The sequence below is a fragment of the Peromyscus maniculatus genome, chromosome 8 (assembly GCF_049852395.1).
Source record: "Peromyscus maniculatus bairdii isolate BWxNUB_F1_BW_parent chromosome 8, HU_Pman_BW_mat_3.1, whole genome shotgun sequence".
Lineage (NCBI taxonomy): Eukaryota > Metazoa > Chordata > Mammalia > Rodentia > Cricetidae > Peromyscus > Peromyscus maniculatus.
This window is the reverse complement of record NC_134859.1, coordinates 92,245,544-92,263,344: the sequence shown is the minus strand read 5'-3', so window position 1 is coordinate 92,263,344 and position 17,801 is coordinate 92,245,544. Positions and strand designations below refer to the sequence as shown.

Below are 17,801 nucleotides of genomic sequence, written 5' to 3'. Positions count from 1 at the left end.
AGGAACATGTTTAATGTTCTTATATCTGGAGCACTGTTGGCTTAAATATATGTTTGCTGTTTGGATCAATGACCTGTAGTCAGTGTACCAAATTTCATCATTATCATTTTTTTGTCTGTCTCTAGGAAATCCTGGTATTTTATTTCCATTTTAATTTAATTTGGTCTTTTGAGAACAAAATTGACTTGGCTTGTCAAACACTATGTAGACCAGGCTGTCCTCAAACTTGTGGTCTTCTTGCCTCTAGAGGCCTCCCTAATTCTAGAATTATAGACACGTGTTACCACACTGACTGGTCTTGAGACTTTGTGTTTGTACTGTTCAATTTGCTGATTGATATGTGACCTTGGATTTGTTGTTAACCACCCTTATGTTATCTGGATAAGAATATTTGACTGGGGTTGGGGATTTAGCTCAGTGGTAGAGCGCTTGCCTAGCAAGGCCCTGGGTTTGGTCCTCAGCCCCGGAAAAAAAAAAAAAAAGAATATTTGACCTATCCAGGTGGTGGTGGAGCACACCTTTGATCCCAGCATTCAGAAACCCTGCCCTGAAAAACCAAAAATAAATAAATAAATAAATAAATAAATAAATAAAATATTTGACCAAGCCTGTTTCAATTCTTGAGAAATGTCAATATGAAAGTTATCCTCCTTCAATCTAGCAAATAGTTTATTTTTTATTTTTTGATACGTCCTAATATGTAGGGCAGACTGGCTTTGAATTAAGCACCAGCTTCCTGAGTTATAGGTGCGTACCATCATGTCTGGTTAGAAAGTTTATTTCTCCCCTCCACTTCCCCTCTCTTAAACAACAGGAGGATACAGATTCTCCCTGAAATCTCATCTGTGTACTACAGAAAGTCAGTGTGGGAGCTAGCTGGATGCAACGGCACAGGCCTTCAATGCCAGCACTCAGGAGGCTGAGGATATAGGACAGCTGTGAGTTCCAGGCCAGCCAGGGCTACACAGTGAGTTCCAGGCCAGCCTTAGACAGAAGAGGAAGATCCTGTCTCAAAAATAATAAAACAGGTTCACAGACACATGGAGCGGTTGTTATTAGATCCTTTTTTTGTTTGTTTATTTTTGAGACAGGGTTTCTCTATGTAGCCCTGGCTGTCTTGGAACTCTCTCAGTAGACCAGGATGGCCTTGAACTCACAGAGATCTACCTGGCTCTGCCTCCAGAGTGCTGGGATTAAAGGCGTGCACCATCCCTACCCTGGCTGTTGTTAGGCTTTAACATTTAGAATGGTTTTCATTACCTTCCAGTTGTGAAGGGCTCAGCTTCGATTCTTTGTGTTGTAAATAACCTGGAAGATATGCTCTATCTCTGAGAAGAGACACAAAAAGCATAGGATTTAACACAGGAGTGCAACCTTTGACTTTTGCTGATGATAATGGCGGCGAGCATCACAGTATGCCCAGAGTCACAGTGCTTAAGCAGAGCTGTCTCTCACTAATATCTGCCCGAAAGGCTGAGAAGACAGGACAACTGCAGCCCACCCTGTGTTTTCCAGTGTTCTTACCTCTCCTAAAAAACAAAACTACCCGATTTCCCTCATTTTACAAAACAGACATTCTGGGTGATTAAAGGGTTTGTCCAAAGTCAGGCAGGTAAGTAAGTGTGAGAGGAGGTTTTGATTGCAAAGTTCCAGGCTGGAAAACTGAAGCTCTTACTATTGTTAGAAGCTCGTTTACTATTGCTTAAACGTTGATTTGGAAAACAATGTTGTGCTGACTACCTGTGCAGAGAAACTTGTGCATCTATCACTTTATAACTTTAATCGCCAACATGTATGTTTAGTATATATGAGAGAGACTAAGTAAATGATACAGACAGAGACAGACAGAGACAGAGGACACTTCTGGAAAGTTTGGAGCTCTGGGTGTCTTTTTACATCCTCAGGAAAGTGAAATCTGGAGAAGGAGGAAAAATATTAATACTTCCAGGAGGCTTTGTGTAAATTTGCAATAATTTATGAACATACACAAGTAGCTTTGCTTATAATACAGCAAGTGGAATGTAATTATTTTTGATTAAGTATAATTCAGTAGCAAATTAAGTAATCATAAAAGTTTTTGAGACAGGATCCCATGTAGCCTACATGGCTGAGGATGACCTTGAACTCCTGATCCTCCAGCCTCCATCTTCCTGCATATTGGGATTATAGGCATGTGCCACTACACCTAGCTCCTATAAATTTATTTTAGAAGTCTTTAGTTTTGATACTAATAACAAAAGTTTTAAGAATACGGAATCTCTTACTTTTGTGGTTTTATTTTTATTAAAACATCGACAAAGATTTATTCTATAATTTATGTATATGAATGTCTTGCCTGCCTGCATGTATGTATGTGCACCATGTGTATGCTTGGTACCCAAGGAAGTCAGAAGGGACATCAGGCCTTCATGTGGGTGCTGGGAACTGAGCCCAGGCCCAGGAAGAGCAGCCAGTGTTCTTAACTGGTGAGCCGCCTCTCCAGCCCCAGTTTTTGTGGTTTTACGAGAAACAGTAGATATCAGTAAAACTAGAAGGAATAATAAATATTATGGCTAAACAATAAAACCATTATGATTTACTTTACACCTACTAGAGCATTAGATTCAATTTATTTTTAGAGTAGCCTGGGATAGAAGAAAGTGGTGAAGTCTAAAGGTGTCCTGTTTGCAACTTTTTGGCATGAAATTGTATCTAACTTGTTTTATTTTCCCAGCTTTTACTAACACGATTTCTTTGTGTGTGTGTGTGTGTGTGTGTGTGTGTGTGTGTGTGTGTGTGTGTGTGTGTATGTGTTTTCCCTTTCCTAACTTGATCTTCTGTAGACTCAGGTCTGCTCTTACTAAGGTTACTATCTATGTGTTGCATTTCCAAATAAAAATAGTTTATTTTTGTATGACGTGAAAGATGTAAGCAGACACAGAAATATGTCAAAACCCAAAGCCAAGCAGAAGGCCAGGTGGACAAAGATTTTTGCTAATTACAAGTAAAAAAAACCTGTGGAGCCAGGTGGTGGTGTCACACAGTTTTAATTCCAACACTCAGGAGGCAGATGCAGGCAGACCTCTGTGAGTTTGAGACCAGCCTGGTCCACAGAGAAACCTTGTCTCGAAAACCAACCAACCAACCAACCAACCAACCAACCAAACAAACAACAAGAACAAGAAAACCTGTGGAACCATTTCAAACTTCATCTTGGACTAAACCCCACAGAAAGTCTATTTTATACTGTTTCAAAGGATCATGGAACTTCCCATTTGAAACAAAAACCAGCCTCACCTCTCCCCTACAGTGGGGATTCTGTTGGCCTGTGGTTTTAGTCTTTGTTGGATTATTTTCAATGTCAAAGAACTCACCATTTCCAAAGGAGACAGTGATAACAAGGGTTTGGCTGTTATGCAGTTATTTCCCTACTTCTTCCTTTGAAAATGTCAGAAATTTATTGCTTAGCAGTGGTAAAGTTGAAAACACTTTCAAAGCGGGAATGAAAATGGGCAGTTGGGAGAGAGGGTTTTTTTTCCCTTTTATTGTGTGACAAAATGTATCTTGGGGTCTCACTTTCAGCCAATTAGTGATTATTTATTAGAATTTATTGGCAGCTGATTGAGCAAAAACATTGCTACTAATAGGAGAATCTCCCTTGTATCGCATTAGGGCTCTTCATGGCTAATTTACTGGACTTCATTTGGGAGAAAGGGGATGAAAATTGTGTTTTTCTAGCCAAAAAGAATGTTAATTTTTTTTTTATTGCAAGAAAAATCTTCCCATAAGCCAACAGAATGATACAGTGGGAAGGTGCTTGCTGCCAAGCCCGAGGATCTGAGTTTGATTCCTGGGACACACAGAGTGGAAGGGGAGACCTGACTTCTGCAAACTGTCCTCTGACCTCCATCCCACATACATGCTGTGGTGTATGCATGTGAGTACACATACAAGCTGTCCTCTGACCTCCATCCCACATACATGCTGTGGTGTATGCACGTGAGCACACATACAAGCTGTCCTCTGACCTCCATCCCACATACATGCTGTGGTATATGCATGTGAGCACACATACAAGCTGTCCTCTGACCTCCATCCCATATACATGCTGTGGTGTATGCACGTGAGCACACATACAAGCTGTCCTCTGACCTCCATCCCACATACATGCTGTGGTGTATGCATGTGGGCACACATACAAGCTGTCCTCTGACCTCCATCCCATATACATGCTGTGGTGTATGCATGTGGGCACACATACAAAAGAAATAGAATATAAGGAACTCTTTACTCAGATGTTTTAAGTAACTTTACCATAGAACAGAATAGTCTTCCTTGTTTCATCACAGTCTCTGTAATGTAATTTGGACATTCATTACCCAAAGATTCTGTATAGTCTGCTCACACTTCATCACCTACCTCCTGTGAAAGAGAGGTGCTTTCAGGGGCTTCAGCTTCAGTGTGGATTTAAGTCCTGAAACTGCCATTTGGCCAGAGACTCTTTCTGGAATTCAGAAGATACAATAAAGGATCAATCCACAGATTCATTCATTTATTCATCCATCCACCCATTTATTTATTTATTTCCTTTTTTTTTTTTTTGAGACAAGATCTCACTTTGTAGTTCTGCTGGCCTAGAACTCAGTCCTTCCTGTCCGAATCTTCCCAGTACTAGAATTGCAGGCAAGTGCCACTATATCTGTTTATTCATTCATTTCTTTGCATTCTTTCCTGCTCAAGGCCTGGGGCTAAAATGTTTAGGGTTTCAAAGCATGGCATCATATGCAAATCCAAGCTAGAATTATGCAAGATTGGAGGGCTGTGTGGAAAGGTCCTTTTACTGTGCCAAGATCCATGAGCAAAATTTCTTGTCATAGCTCAACCTTTCAAATAATGTCTCTTTGATCTTATATAAAATTAAATGCCGGGGCTTCAGAGATGGCAGCTCAGTGGTTAAGAGCTCTTACTGCTCTTTAAGAGGAACCAGATTCCCAGGCTACATGGCTGCTCACAACCATCTTTACAGTCCAGTCCCAAGGGATCCAGCACCCTCTTCTGGCCTCCACGGCCATTTGCACACACATACACACACATAAGTAAAAACATAAGTCTTTAAAAAAACTAAATGTCAGGCAGTGGTGGCACACGCCTTTAATCCCAGCACTCAGGAGGCAGAGCCAGGTGAGTTTGAGGCTAGCCTGGGCTACCAAGTGAGTACCAGGAAAGGCGCAAAGCTACACAGGGAAATCCTGTCTCCAAAAACCAAAAACTAAAACCAAAACAAAGACAACCCCCCTAAAAAACAAAACAAACAAAATAAATGCTAAGTAAAATAAGCCAGGCACACAAAGAGAAATATTTTCTCACTTGCATGTAGAATCCCAAAAAGTCAAACCCACTGAAGTATGGAATGGTGGGAAGGGGGTGTGTACAGGAAGAGGTTGGGTAAGGAGCACAAACCTTCACTTATGAAAGAGGAGTAGCTTGTACAGACTGAGTGTATAACACCATGGCTAGGTAGCACTACTTTTCAGAGTACTTGAAATTTGCCCCATAATAACTATGTAAAGGTGACTGGTATGTTAGTTTGATTGTAGTAATTATTTTACAATGTGTACATATAACAAACCATCAAATTGTATTCCTTAACTAATTAAAAAATAGCACAGGATACAAAGCATGTGGAAATATATAGGAAAAATTAAAGACAAAATTTATTCTGAAACATTTCACGTCACAATTGGCCAAGAAGAAAGTATTAAAGCATCCCTAAACTAGCTGCTTACTTGTTTCAGTCTCAGGACACTCTACTAAGTACATTTTCAGAGGCTTTCCTTCTGGGACCCATATCCCTGCCCACTGCTTTCTCATAAAAGCAGAAAGGATAGCCTTTGCACAGACGCTTTCTTTCAATACTATGGCTTCCCCTGGCCCCCTGCAGAGTCTCAGAACCAGGCTGCAGACCAGGGGCTGGGAGGCAGTCATCCCCTTTGGGTTCTTAATCACTCCAGTTAGCTTTCCAAACTCTACCCTGGATCAGGACGCTCACTGACGGGGCTAGCAGACAGGGCTGCTAGCTTGGGAATAATGAATCTGCAAGTACTCTTAAACCAGGAAAAAAAGAAAAAACACATTTCAGAATGTTTGGTTAGAATTCATTCTCCCCAGGTCATTGCCTCAGAACCTGGAAAGCAGCTTTCTAAAGAACTCAATTACACAATGTTCAGAATCTAGAACCCACCATAAAGCTAGGAACCTCAGAGGCGCTCAACAATGTCGACACTGGAACGGTGCTTTGAAATTGCCCCCATGGCTCAAAATAATCATTACTTAAAAATAAATACCTTCAATTTCTTATATAGTGGATAGATATTTTTTTAAAAAAGAACTCAGCATAGAATCATACAAAATTCTGACATTACCTACTTTTGAGCTGTGCTACTAACCAACATTAGCAACCCACCAGCCTTATCTGAGCCTTCAGATCAGGAATCCAATAAAGGCTTTGTTCCATCACACAGCTGTGACCTCACTCACTGCTCAGGGAGATGGGGACCTGCAGGCTCCTCCCAGGGTTACAGCAAATGTGTACTCAGTGGGGTTCACTCAGTACCCCTGTGGTACACGAGGAAATGAATTACAGAATCATAACAATTTGAGCCTGTTGAGACTTTAGAGGACTTTTTTTTTTTTTTTGCTTCAAATTATATATTGGTATATTTTCTTTAGTCTGTTAAAACTTACTTAAGTAAAGCATTTTACCCAGGTCCTTTGATTGGGGAGTAATTAAAAACCATTTCATTAATTTTTTAAGTACAGAAAGGGAAGAAAAAAAATCCCATGTGCTTATACTCTTCTCTTTTAAGTTAAAAAATTCTAATACCTGTGTATATATGTGTGTATCTATGCACGTGAGTCCAGGTACCCACAGAGGCTAGAGGTATGGGATCTTCTGGAGCTGGAGTTACAGGCAGTTGAGAACCATGTGATGTGGGTGTTGGGACTTGAACTTGGGTCCTCTAGAAGAGCACCGAGTGCTCTTAACTGCTGAGCCGTCACTCCAGCCCACTTGCATTCTTTAATAGTGAGAAAAGTAAGTTAAATAGAGCAATTAAAATTGCCAGGCATGGTGATGTGTGCCTATAATCTTAGTAGTTGGAAGGCAGAAGCAGGAGGACTGTGAGTTTAAGATTCTGTCTCAAAACAAAAATAAAAAAGGAAAAGCTGACAATCAGGCAGAAACTATAATATCATGTTTTGACTTTTCTCATAACATTCAAACCCTCGAAGCTAGTGGTGGCCCATACCTTTAATTCCAGCACTTGGGAAGCAGAGTCAGGAAGATCTCTGTGTGTGTGTGTGTGTGACCAGCCTGGTCTACCTAGGAAGTTCTAGGTCAGTCAGGGCTACAAAGTAAGAACTCATCTCCAAAAACGAAAAAACTAAATAAATCAAACCAAAACTCCCCCCCAAACAAGCAAACAACAACAACAACAACAAACGGCTCTAGCACATGGGGTAGGATGGCCTGTAATCCATGGTGGATAAACACAGACTCTGGCTTTGAAAAATGCTTCAGGCTTTACTCAGTGGCAGTGTTTCTGGTTGTTTCCTATTCTAGGTCTGACTGTTTATTATTTAATACCAATAGTTATTATATACCAATAATTATTAAATAATAATTATTAAAAATAATTATTTATGCTGGGCAGTGGTGGCGCACGCCTTGAATCCCAACACTCAAGAGGCAGAAGCAGGCAGATCTCTGTGAGTTCGAGGCCAGCCTGGTCTACATAGTGAGTTCCAGGAAAGGTGCAAAACTACACAGAGAAACCCTGTCTCAAAAAAACCAAAAAAAAATATTTAATTATTTTTATTTTTATTATTTTATGTGTATGAGTGTTTAGCCTGCATGAATATTTGTGTACTACATACTTGCCTGTTATCTAAGAGGTGGTGGGCCTCCATGTGGGTGCTGGGAATCGAACCTGGATCCTTTGCAACATACAAGTGCTCTTAACCACTGAGCCAATTCTCCATCTCCTATTTTATTATTTTAGGATAATCCTAAAAATTACTTTACGTGTATAGGTGTTTTGGCTGACTAGGTGTCTGTGACATGTGTGCTTGGTGCTCTGAGAAGCCAAAAGGGGGCACCAGACTCCCTGAAAGTTACAGATGGTTGTGGGCCACCATGTGGGTTCTGGGAATCAAACAGTACTTTTCTAGAAGAACAGTGTAAGCTTTTATCCGCTGAGCCATCTCTCCAGCCCTAAACTGTGGTTTCTTTAGAGAGGGAACCTCATTATGCTTTCCTAGGCTGGCTTTAAATTCATGAGCTCAAATTCCTCCTGCCCCAGCCCCACAAATATGCAGGACTACAGGCATGGGCCAAGTCCCTAGATAGAAGTAAAAACTCCCAATTGTTATTTATTATTAATTGTGCTAAAATCTATATTATATGGAAGCAACTACTTTCACTTCCATTTTTGTGTGCGCTGGGATCAACACCAGGGTCTCATGTAGGCTAACAAGTGCTCTTCCTACCCTAAAGCTACCCCCTGTTCCTAGATTAACAGTTTTAAGTACATAGTTCAGTATTGTTAATTGTCCTCATTTTGTTACACACAAGGCCCCAAATCTATGTTCATTAGATAACAGCTCTTTTCCTGCTCCTTCCAGCTCCTCATAACCACCCTACATTCTATGTCTGTGAATCTGACCACTCTAGAGATCTCCTATATGTAGAAGAATATAGTAGTTATTTTTTGCGATTGGTGCATTCACTCCATAATATCCTTGAGGTTCATCTGTGTTGTGGTGTGAGTCACAGATAATCTATGTGAGCACCACGTTTTGTTTCCCCATTCATCACTGATGGACACTTATATTGCTCTCTCTTCTGACTGCTATGGACACATGGACCACGACTGACTCCTCATAGATCAACTTTTACTTATTTATTTTTAGATAGGGTCCTGAATTTAACCCTGGCTGACCTGGAACTGACTCTGTAGACCAGGCTGGTCTCAACACAGAGCTTTGTCTGTCTCTGCTTTCTAAGTGCTTGATTTATTTGATTTATTCTTTTTTTTTTTTTTTTTTTTTTTTTTTTTTTTTTTTGGTTTTCCGAGACAGGGTTTCTCTTGTGTAGCTTTTGCGCCTTTCCTGGATCTCACTTGGTAGCCCAGGCTGGCCTCGAACTCACAGAGATCCGCCTGCCTCTGCCTCCCGAGTGCTGGGATTAAAGGCATGCGCCACCACTGCCCGGCTTGATTTATTCTTGAAACAATGATTTAAAAACAAAAAACAAAAAAATGACACAGGGCTGGAGAGACAGCTCAGTGATTAAGAGCACTGGCTGTTCTTCCAGAGGACCTGGGTTTGATTCCCAGTGCCCACGTGTTGGCTCACCATCATCTGTAACTCCAGTCCCACAGGAGATATGACACCCTTTTCTGGCCTCTGGGAGCATTGCATACTCATGGTGCACAGACATACATGCAGGCAAAACATCTTTACACATAAAATAATTCTTTAAAATACAGAAAATGTTCCTAGCATCAACTTTATAGCAAATCATAATATTAAATCATCTAGCTTATGTTCCACAAACTACTAAATACATGATTTTTAAAATAATATTCTTTATTTTTGAGATTATAATATAATAACATCATTTTCCCCTCCTTGCTCTCTTTCGAATTCATGGCCTCCTTTTTAATTAATTATATGCATATATGCATATGTGATTTTAATATTTTTCTTCTGGTAATATTTGAGTATGTCTATTGTTATCAACAAAGATAACAATTCAGCTGCACAATTTTACAATTATCTCACCAGTTTAATGAGGGCCTCATTCTTTTTTACATCTTTAACACTTGTTATCTTTTAAAAATTTTTAATTAAAATTTTGTTACATTTATTTGTTGTGTGTGTATGTGTGCTCACATATGCCACAGCAGGTATGTGGAAGGCAAAGGACAAACTTTGTTTCTTTGTTTAATTTCATTTTAAGTGTATGAGTGTTTTGACGGCATGTATGTCTGTGCACCACATGCGTACCCTCAGAGGCCAGAAGAGGGCATCAGAGCCCCTGAACTGGAGTTACAGACAGTTGTGAGCTGCCATCATGTGGGTCCTGCGGAAGAGCAGCCAGTGCTCTAAACTGCTGAGCCATGTCTCCAGCCCCTAGAAGACACTGTTGTGGAGTCAGTTCTGTCCTTCCAGCATGTGGGTCCTGGGGATAAACTAAGGCAGCTGGGCTTGGTAGCAAGTGCCTTTACCCACTAAACCATCTTGCTGCTCATGGTTTTTTTTTTTTTTTTTTGTGACAAGGTTTGTCTGTATAGCCCTGGCCATCCTGGAACTAGCTCTGTAGACCAGGCTGGCCTCAGATTTAGCGATCCTCCTGCTTCTGCCTCCTGAGTGCTGGGGTTAAAGGCGTGCGCCACCACACTCAGCTTTCTTCTTTTTTAAATGCATCCACACTAGAGAGTGTAAAGTAGTATTTCATTGTTGTTTCATGTTCCCTCGGTGAATAATGATGTTTAACATCTTTTCATCTGATTCATTGTCATTTTAATGTAATCTCTGAAGCAATGTCTATTCATATACTTTGGCCATTCAGAAACACTCAGTTACAGCTGTCTCATCTCATCCTCAGATGATATGTTCAAAGATCCTCAGTGGATGCCTAAAACCATGGAGGACACTGAACCTTATCTCTACACTATCTTTTTTTCTATGCACACATGTTTATGGCAAAATGTTAATTCATAAAGTAAGCACAGTAAGAGGTTAAAATTAGGTGCTAATATTTTCTTGCATTGAGCTGGATGAACTCTTTCACCTTCGCATTTGCTGGAAGCACTCCCTAATTTCTCTTGGCAAAGCTGAGTGGTCGCCATCACTGTTCTTGTGTTTTTAGGGTCATTATTAAGTAAAATATAGACTATACAAGAAATACAATGCAATGCAGCAGCAGTTATCTGGTAACTGAGATAGTTACTTGGTGACTGATGAGGTGATGTGTATAAAGTCCATATTCTGCACAAAGGATTGACTCTTGTCCTTAGCACAGTCAGGGGAGGGCAGTGCTACATGTTATCATATTACTAAGAGTAGCATACAATTTAAAACTTATGAACTATTTGTTTCTGGAATTTTCCATTTAATATATTTGGATAGCCACTGACTGTAAGTGGAACAATAGAAAGTGGAGTTCTCCATCCAAGAGAATGACTGTATTTGCTTTTTGGTGCATGTAATCCTGGGAAATGAATCTAGGGTCTCACACATGCTAGACAAGTGCTCTACCACTAAGCTATAGTCCAAGCCCTACATCTACACTTTTCATTATTGAGTTATACATATTTTGAATATTAAACCCTTATTAGTATATCATTTATAAATACTTAACAAATATTTTCTCTTATTCTGGACCCTTCCCTCCCCACCTTAATAGTTTCCTTTCAACCTTAACAGTTAAAACTAGAATTTTAAAGTCAAAAGATAACTAATAGATCACTACCCAAACTCACCTCTTTTGCTTTACTGATATGGACACAAAAGTCCAATAAACTGAGTTGCTTTCCTTAAGACTAGAATCAGGAAGTTACTTTATAAACTATATGGTCATACCAGAGACATAATGTAATTAAAAATATCATTGAAGACATTAGAAAACAATATGAAATATCTGATAAGCAGTGTGATACAATGAGACATGGACTATAAAGGCAAAATGAACTTAGAGAACTAGTTGGAGGACTAACGTATAGTCACCTGACTGATTAGCAGACAGAAAGTAGAAACACTAAGACAGTTCTGGACAGTAACAACAGGATTAAGAGCTGTAACCTACCGTTAATACCACTGGCAGTTCTTAACAACTTGTGCAGATTCATCATTCCTTTCGCTGAAAGACAAGGTTCAGAGTCAAGATTATATACAGTCCTGAAGCTGACTAGGAGAGGGGAACTGGAGAAAACATCCAAGTTCCTATGGGCTATCTGTTTTAATCCATATTGCTTGCTGCTTGGGTGGTTTGAATAAGAATGACCCTTATAGGCTCATATATTTGAATGCTTGGTCATTAGGGACCAAAGATCAGGACATGTGGTGTGGCTGTGTTGGAGGAAGTATGCCACTGGAGGCGGGCTTAGGGATCTCAAATGCTCAAGCCAGACCTAGGATCTCTCCCTTCCTGCTGCCTGCTGAACTGGACATAGAATTTTTTCTCATCTTTTTTTTTAATTAAAAAAAATTATTTCCTTTTACATACCAATCCCTGTTCTGCCTCCCTCCCCTTCTCCTGCTCTCCCCCACCTAACCCCATCCCACCCCCATCCCCTCCTCATAGAGGCCTTCCTTGGGCAGTCAACACAGGCTGGCATACCAAGTTGGGGCCAGACCTAGCCCCTCCTCCTTGCATCAAGGCGGACACTGAACTCTTAGCTCCTTCTCCAGCACCATGTCTGTCTGCATGCCACCATGCTTCCCGCTTAGACTAACCTCTGAAACTGTAAGCCAGCCCCAATGAAATGTTTTCCTTGATAAGAGTTGTCATGGTTGTGGTGTCTTTTCACAGCAACAGGACAAGTTTAGTCCCCGAGTAAAAACCTTGGGTCAGGACTGAAGTCAAGGTTAGCCACGTGTTATTTATTATCTTTTCTCATCAAAATGTGGGTTCATTTTATTTCTTAAACATGAGGAGATGAAGTCTCAGGAGAAAGTGGACATAGGGTTTAGTTTTCTGCTTTTGACAAGGTTGGCCACGGCCAGACAAGCCAATTTTGCTCTCTTTTAACACCAAGAAAGATCTGTGGCAAGTTATGGAAGCCTACAAAGTTACAGTGGTTCTTTGTGGCCATGGAGGTATCATACACAAGGTAATCTGTTACTTAGAAGCAGTATGCTAGTGTGGGTAGAAATATCTTCTGATATTAATATATTACCTTTTGATACCTTCAGAGTTAATCCTTTGATGTATGCATAAGGGAGAATATGGTGATAAAGTTATGGATTATTGCCAGAAAGCAGAACTAATAAGATTATTAATTTTTCCTTTTCAATAATTTATCTTTCTGAATATATATTTTCTATAATGAATATACATTACCTTGATTTTTCAGTGTTGGTGCTGATGATTTTGTGCATGCCAATCAATTGCTGTATCACTGAGTACACTCCTAGTCCCATGTACTACTTTAAAAATACTGTTTGCAGTATATTTCAAAAGTTAAAAATTCTTTTTCCTTTTTCCTTTTTATGTATATAGGTGTTTGTCCTGCATGTATGTGAATCATGTGTGTCCAGTGCCTTTGGGGGCTGGAAGAGGGCATTAGATGCCCTGGGACTGGAGTTACAGGTGGTTGTGAGCCACCATGTAGGTGATGGGAACTGGAGCTGGGACCTCTGGAAGAGCAGCTGAGCTTTCAACAGCTGAGCTGTCTCTGTAACCCTCCATGTATTACTTTTACAACCAAGAAAACACATGTGAAAATTAATATATGGCATCAACTGGTCAATTTTTAATTGTCCTGTAAGTTCACACTCACGTTTAAGTTTCTTCAGACCCTCCATTATTGATTGTATGGTCACCTTCCCACTTCCTGTAAAACATTTGATTCAGACACAGAGGCAGCCACAAAAAAAAAAAACTCAGTAAGGTTAATAAAAGTTGTGACATTATTAACAGCAAAGCATAGCCGGGCGGTGGTGGCACACGCCTTTAATCCCAGCACTTGGGAGGCAGGCGGATCTCTGTGAGTTCGAGGCCAGCCTGGTCTACAGAGTGAGTTCCAGGAAAGGCGCAAAGCTACACAGAGAAACCCTGTCTCAAAACAAACAAACAAACAAACAAAAACCCAAAAATAAATAAATAAATAAATAAATAAATAAACAAACAAACAAACAAAAGCAAAGCATTACATGATTTCCTGTCACCTCAAGCGCCCCCTGTCTCCCATAGGAAGTACTAGGCTGAACTTGTCTGCATTTGCTTTGGAATTTGGATTAGCTTTTCTCTCGGCTGAGGATGATGCAACAAATAATGACTTCTGTAGGGAGACAAATGTCTCTACTTCTTCAACTCGGGTCCTCTTTCATAGTTTCAAGAATGTGGTTGATAATTACAGGTCACAAGTGGGAGAGGGGAAACTTCCAAGAGTCTGCCCTCAAATCGATATCTTTCCCAACAGATGACAATAGATATATATTTTATTTACATTTTTTAAATTTATGTGTATGTGTGCTTGCACAAGTGTGCACACATGCATGCATGCATGCATGCATGAGTACCATAGCATGCATGTGGATCAGAGGACAACTTGCAGGAGCTGATTCTCTCCTTCTACCATGTGGGTTCTGGGAATCAAACTCAGGTTGTCAGGCTTGGCAACTAGTTCCCTTATTGCTGAGCCAGCTCACTGGAATGTGCATATGTGTGTGTGTGTGTGTACATACATACAAAATCTGTATATATTATATGTTACATATATGTAAAAGTGAAGATATGAAGGAAAATATGTTGGCATATGCTCAAATGTTACAACAGGGAGGGAAGGACCTGCTCTTTTCTGACAAGTCTTTCTGAGAGTTTTTTATTAGCATATATTAGTTATACATAACAATGGATTTCATCATAGCATCTTCACACATGCATTGCTGTATTGACCATATTCACCCCTTATTACCTTTTCTCTCCACCTAACTCCTGCTAATCCTTTTCCTCTTCCACTAGCTCTTCTACTTCCACATCTTTACTAATTTTTTGGTGACCTGGGAGTCCTTTTTGAGAACCACCACAAATGTGCTGTGCTACAGTGAGGACGCAGTCTGTCTCTGACTGGAAAGATGCCCCGCAACGACTAAGCCAGTCTCTCCCCAGAAGACTACTCCAGTCTCAGCCATATGTTCTCTCTGCATATATATATCACATTATATCACATTATTTTATGTGCTTCTTCCTGTATTGGACCAAAAGCTTTTTGAGGACAAGGGCTGTGATTCATTCCTTTTTGTGTTCTTAGCATTTGACATCAGACTTTTTCTTTAGGAACTTTAAAGTTTGTTGGGAGACCACAGAAGTGTATAAACAAGAAGTCAGAGCAGGAGGTATGTATTCTGTCTCTAACAAAATCCTATCAGAATTCAGAGAAGAAAAGTGCTGCTTTAGTTGAGGGGTGAATGGTGAAATAGGAGTCACAGAATGCAGAAGGAGCCTGGTGCAGTCAAACAGGATTTCAAGAGCACACTGTGGGATGGGGATGGAGTAGAGGAGGAACATTCTAGACCAAGTGGTAGTTAAGCTAAAGGACAAAAGGAGGAACAAAGCTGCTTTAGAGAATCACAGTTCAGTGGTTTGCGGCATAACAGGGTGGAAGAGGCGGAGGAGAGGGCTGAGGAGCACATGTGGGCTTTGCTGTAGGTTTTGAATTCTTTTTTCATTTGTCTTTCCATGACAGGGTTTCTCTGTGTAGCCCTGGCTTTCCTGGAACTCACTCTGTAGACGAGGCTAGCCCTAAACTCGTAGAAATGCCTCTGCTTCTTGAGTACTGGGACTAAAGGTATGCACCACCACGACTAGCTTTAATTTGTGTGTTTTTTATGGTGCTAGAATTCAAACCCAGGGCCTTACCTGTGATGCTAGGCCAGTGCCCATCACTGATCTGTATCTCAGCCAGTAAGTGGTCAGTCAGCCCCAAACTCCTGCTTCTCCCGAGTCTCTGCTACTGCTCACTCTTATTTCCTAATTTCAGTCACTCTGATAATTTTGTACTTCCTTTTTGGGTTAGAATCATGCCCTCACACATTGGCTTACTGGTTTTACTGGGATTTTAAAAGGAGAACAGGCATAGTCGCTTCTCTTTTCTTTTCAGATGTTCAGTAGTCAAGATGTGGCCCATGGTGCCACAGTGGAGTTTGTTAGACATGCAAGGCTTCACCCTAGACCTGAACCCAAGCCTACACTTCAACAAGATATGAAGATGTGCTGGCTGGTCTCATGTCAGCTAGATGCACAGACTAAAGTTATCGGAAGGGAGGGAATGTAAGTTGAGAAAATGCCTCCATAAGATCCAGCTGTAAGGTATTTTCTTAAATGGTGAATGATGACGGAGGGCCCAGCCCATGGTGGGTGGTGCCATCCCTTGGCTCATGGTCCTGGGTTCTACAAAAAAGCAGGCTGAGCAAGCCAGGGGAAGCAAGCTAGTAAACAGCACCCCTCCATGGCCTCTGCATCAGCTCCTGCCTCCAGGTTCCTGCCCTGTTTGAGCTCCTGTCCTGACTTGCTTTGATGATGAACAGCGATATGGAAGTGTAAGCCTTTTCCTCCCCAACTTGCTTTTTGGTTGTGGTATTTTGTACAGCAATAGTGACCCTAACTAAGACAGAAGGTAATTCGAACACACACTCAAGTGCTTTAGGTGATACAGAACAGATAATTTCTGAAGATCTTCTTTGCTGGTCACAAAAGCACTTTTAGGAAGACACCACCTTACATGTAGAAACCCTCACCGTTAAATTCCAGGTAAGGCATCAGGTTGTTCATCTCATCTTCTGTGAGCTCGATCCCCTCATTTGCTAGAAACTTGCCCAGGTTTTGGATGTCAATTACTTCTCCTTAGAAAGGATGAGAAACGGGTGCAGATTTATTATAGAAACAGTTTTTTACAAAGGATGACAAACTGTGTGTGATCATGTAGACTGTTGCCCTGCACATCTGGCAGGGAAAGGAGCCCCGGGAAATGGAAATCCTGTGTCTAAGTTCTGCTTTGGTGCATCAGCAGTCGGTGACAAAGGATGTACCCCAGATTGGAAACCCCTGTGGGCTGTGCGGAACCCGCACCAGACTAGGTTTTGAGCAAGGTTTATTTTAACTTTTTCTCTTCCTTCTGCCCACGTGAATATCCCTTTTCTCTATGTACCAGCCTCCTTTCTTTTTCAAAAGGTCCCTGTCTTGCTCATGTTGTCTATGTTGCCCAGGCTGGCATCAAACATGCAATTTTCCTGCCTCAGTTTGTTTTTTTGTTTTTTTTTCCAGAGACAGGATTTCTCTGTAGCTTTGGAGCCTGTCCTGGACTAGCTTTGTAGACCAGGCTGGCCTATAACTCACAGAGATCCACCTGGCTCTGCCTCCCGAGTGCTGGGATTACAGGCGTGTGCCACCACCACCTGGCTTTTTTTTTTTTTTCCCTGAGACAGCGTTTCTCTGGGTAGCTTTGCGCCTTTCCCTGAACTCACTTTGGAGACCAGGCTGGCCTCAAACTCACAGAGATCTTCCTGCCTCTGCCTCCCGAGTGCTGGGATTAAAGGCGCTGCCTCAGTTTCTTAAGTAGATTGGGACTACAGGTATATATCATTATACCTGGAAATACACACCAGTGAAAACTTTAATTTCTATTTACTTTAATTACATTTGCCTGTAATTTACTTCTTTGGTCACTATGCATTCCACAATTCATCTCATCTCAACACAAAGGACAAAGTTTTTCTTAATAATTCTAAGAGATTTAACTACACTAAAGGCTACTATAAAGGGCTGGTAGGGGCAAGAAACCCCACTCCTTACCACAAAAACAATGATCAGTTTTTCTTTCTAATCTTTGATAATGACTGTATTTATATAATGTGAAAATCTAATTTAAATATAATTTTGTATTTTATCTTACTATGAAGACCAGGCTGATCTCAAATTTGTGATTCTCCTGCCTCAGCTTCCTGAGTGCTGAAATTATAGGTGTATGCCATCATGCTTGGCTTGTGTTTTGCTTTTTCAACCTAAAATAATTTCTTTATAAATATTTTTAATGTAC

General features: G+C 40.7%; 1 protein-coding gene across 6 annotated transcripts in view; it reads right to left on the bottom strand.

Annotated features, from left to right (window-relative positions):
* Positions 1–17,801, bottom strand: part of Efcab3 (EF-hand calcium binding domain 3) — a 419,664-nt gene that overhangs the window by 19,310 nt on the left and 382,553 nt on the right. Inside the window, exons 175-179 of one of the 6 annotated variants that reach the window (XM_076543522.1) lie at positions 16,504–16,608; positions 13,545–13,598; positions 11,849–11,902; positions 4,399–4,483; positions 1,261–1,328 (exon numbers count right to left, since the gene is read on the bottom strand). In XM_076543522.1, the coding sequence (XP_076399637.1) occupies positions 1,261–1,328; positions 4,399–4,483; positions 11,849–11,902; positions 13,545–13,598; positions 16,504–16,608 (366 nt within the window). Of the gene's footprint in view, positions 1–1,260; positions 1,329–4,398; positions 4,484–5,765; positions 6,157–6,401; positions 6,487–11,848; positions 11,903–13,544; positions 13,599–16,503; positions 16,609–17,801 lie in introns of those variants that run through there. The other 5 variants (XM_042282956.2, XM_042282960.2, XM_042282958.2 and 2 more) reach the window with 5 other exon arrangements.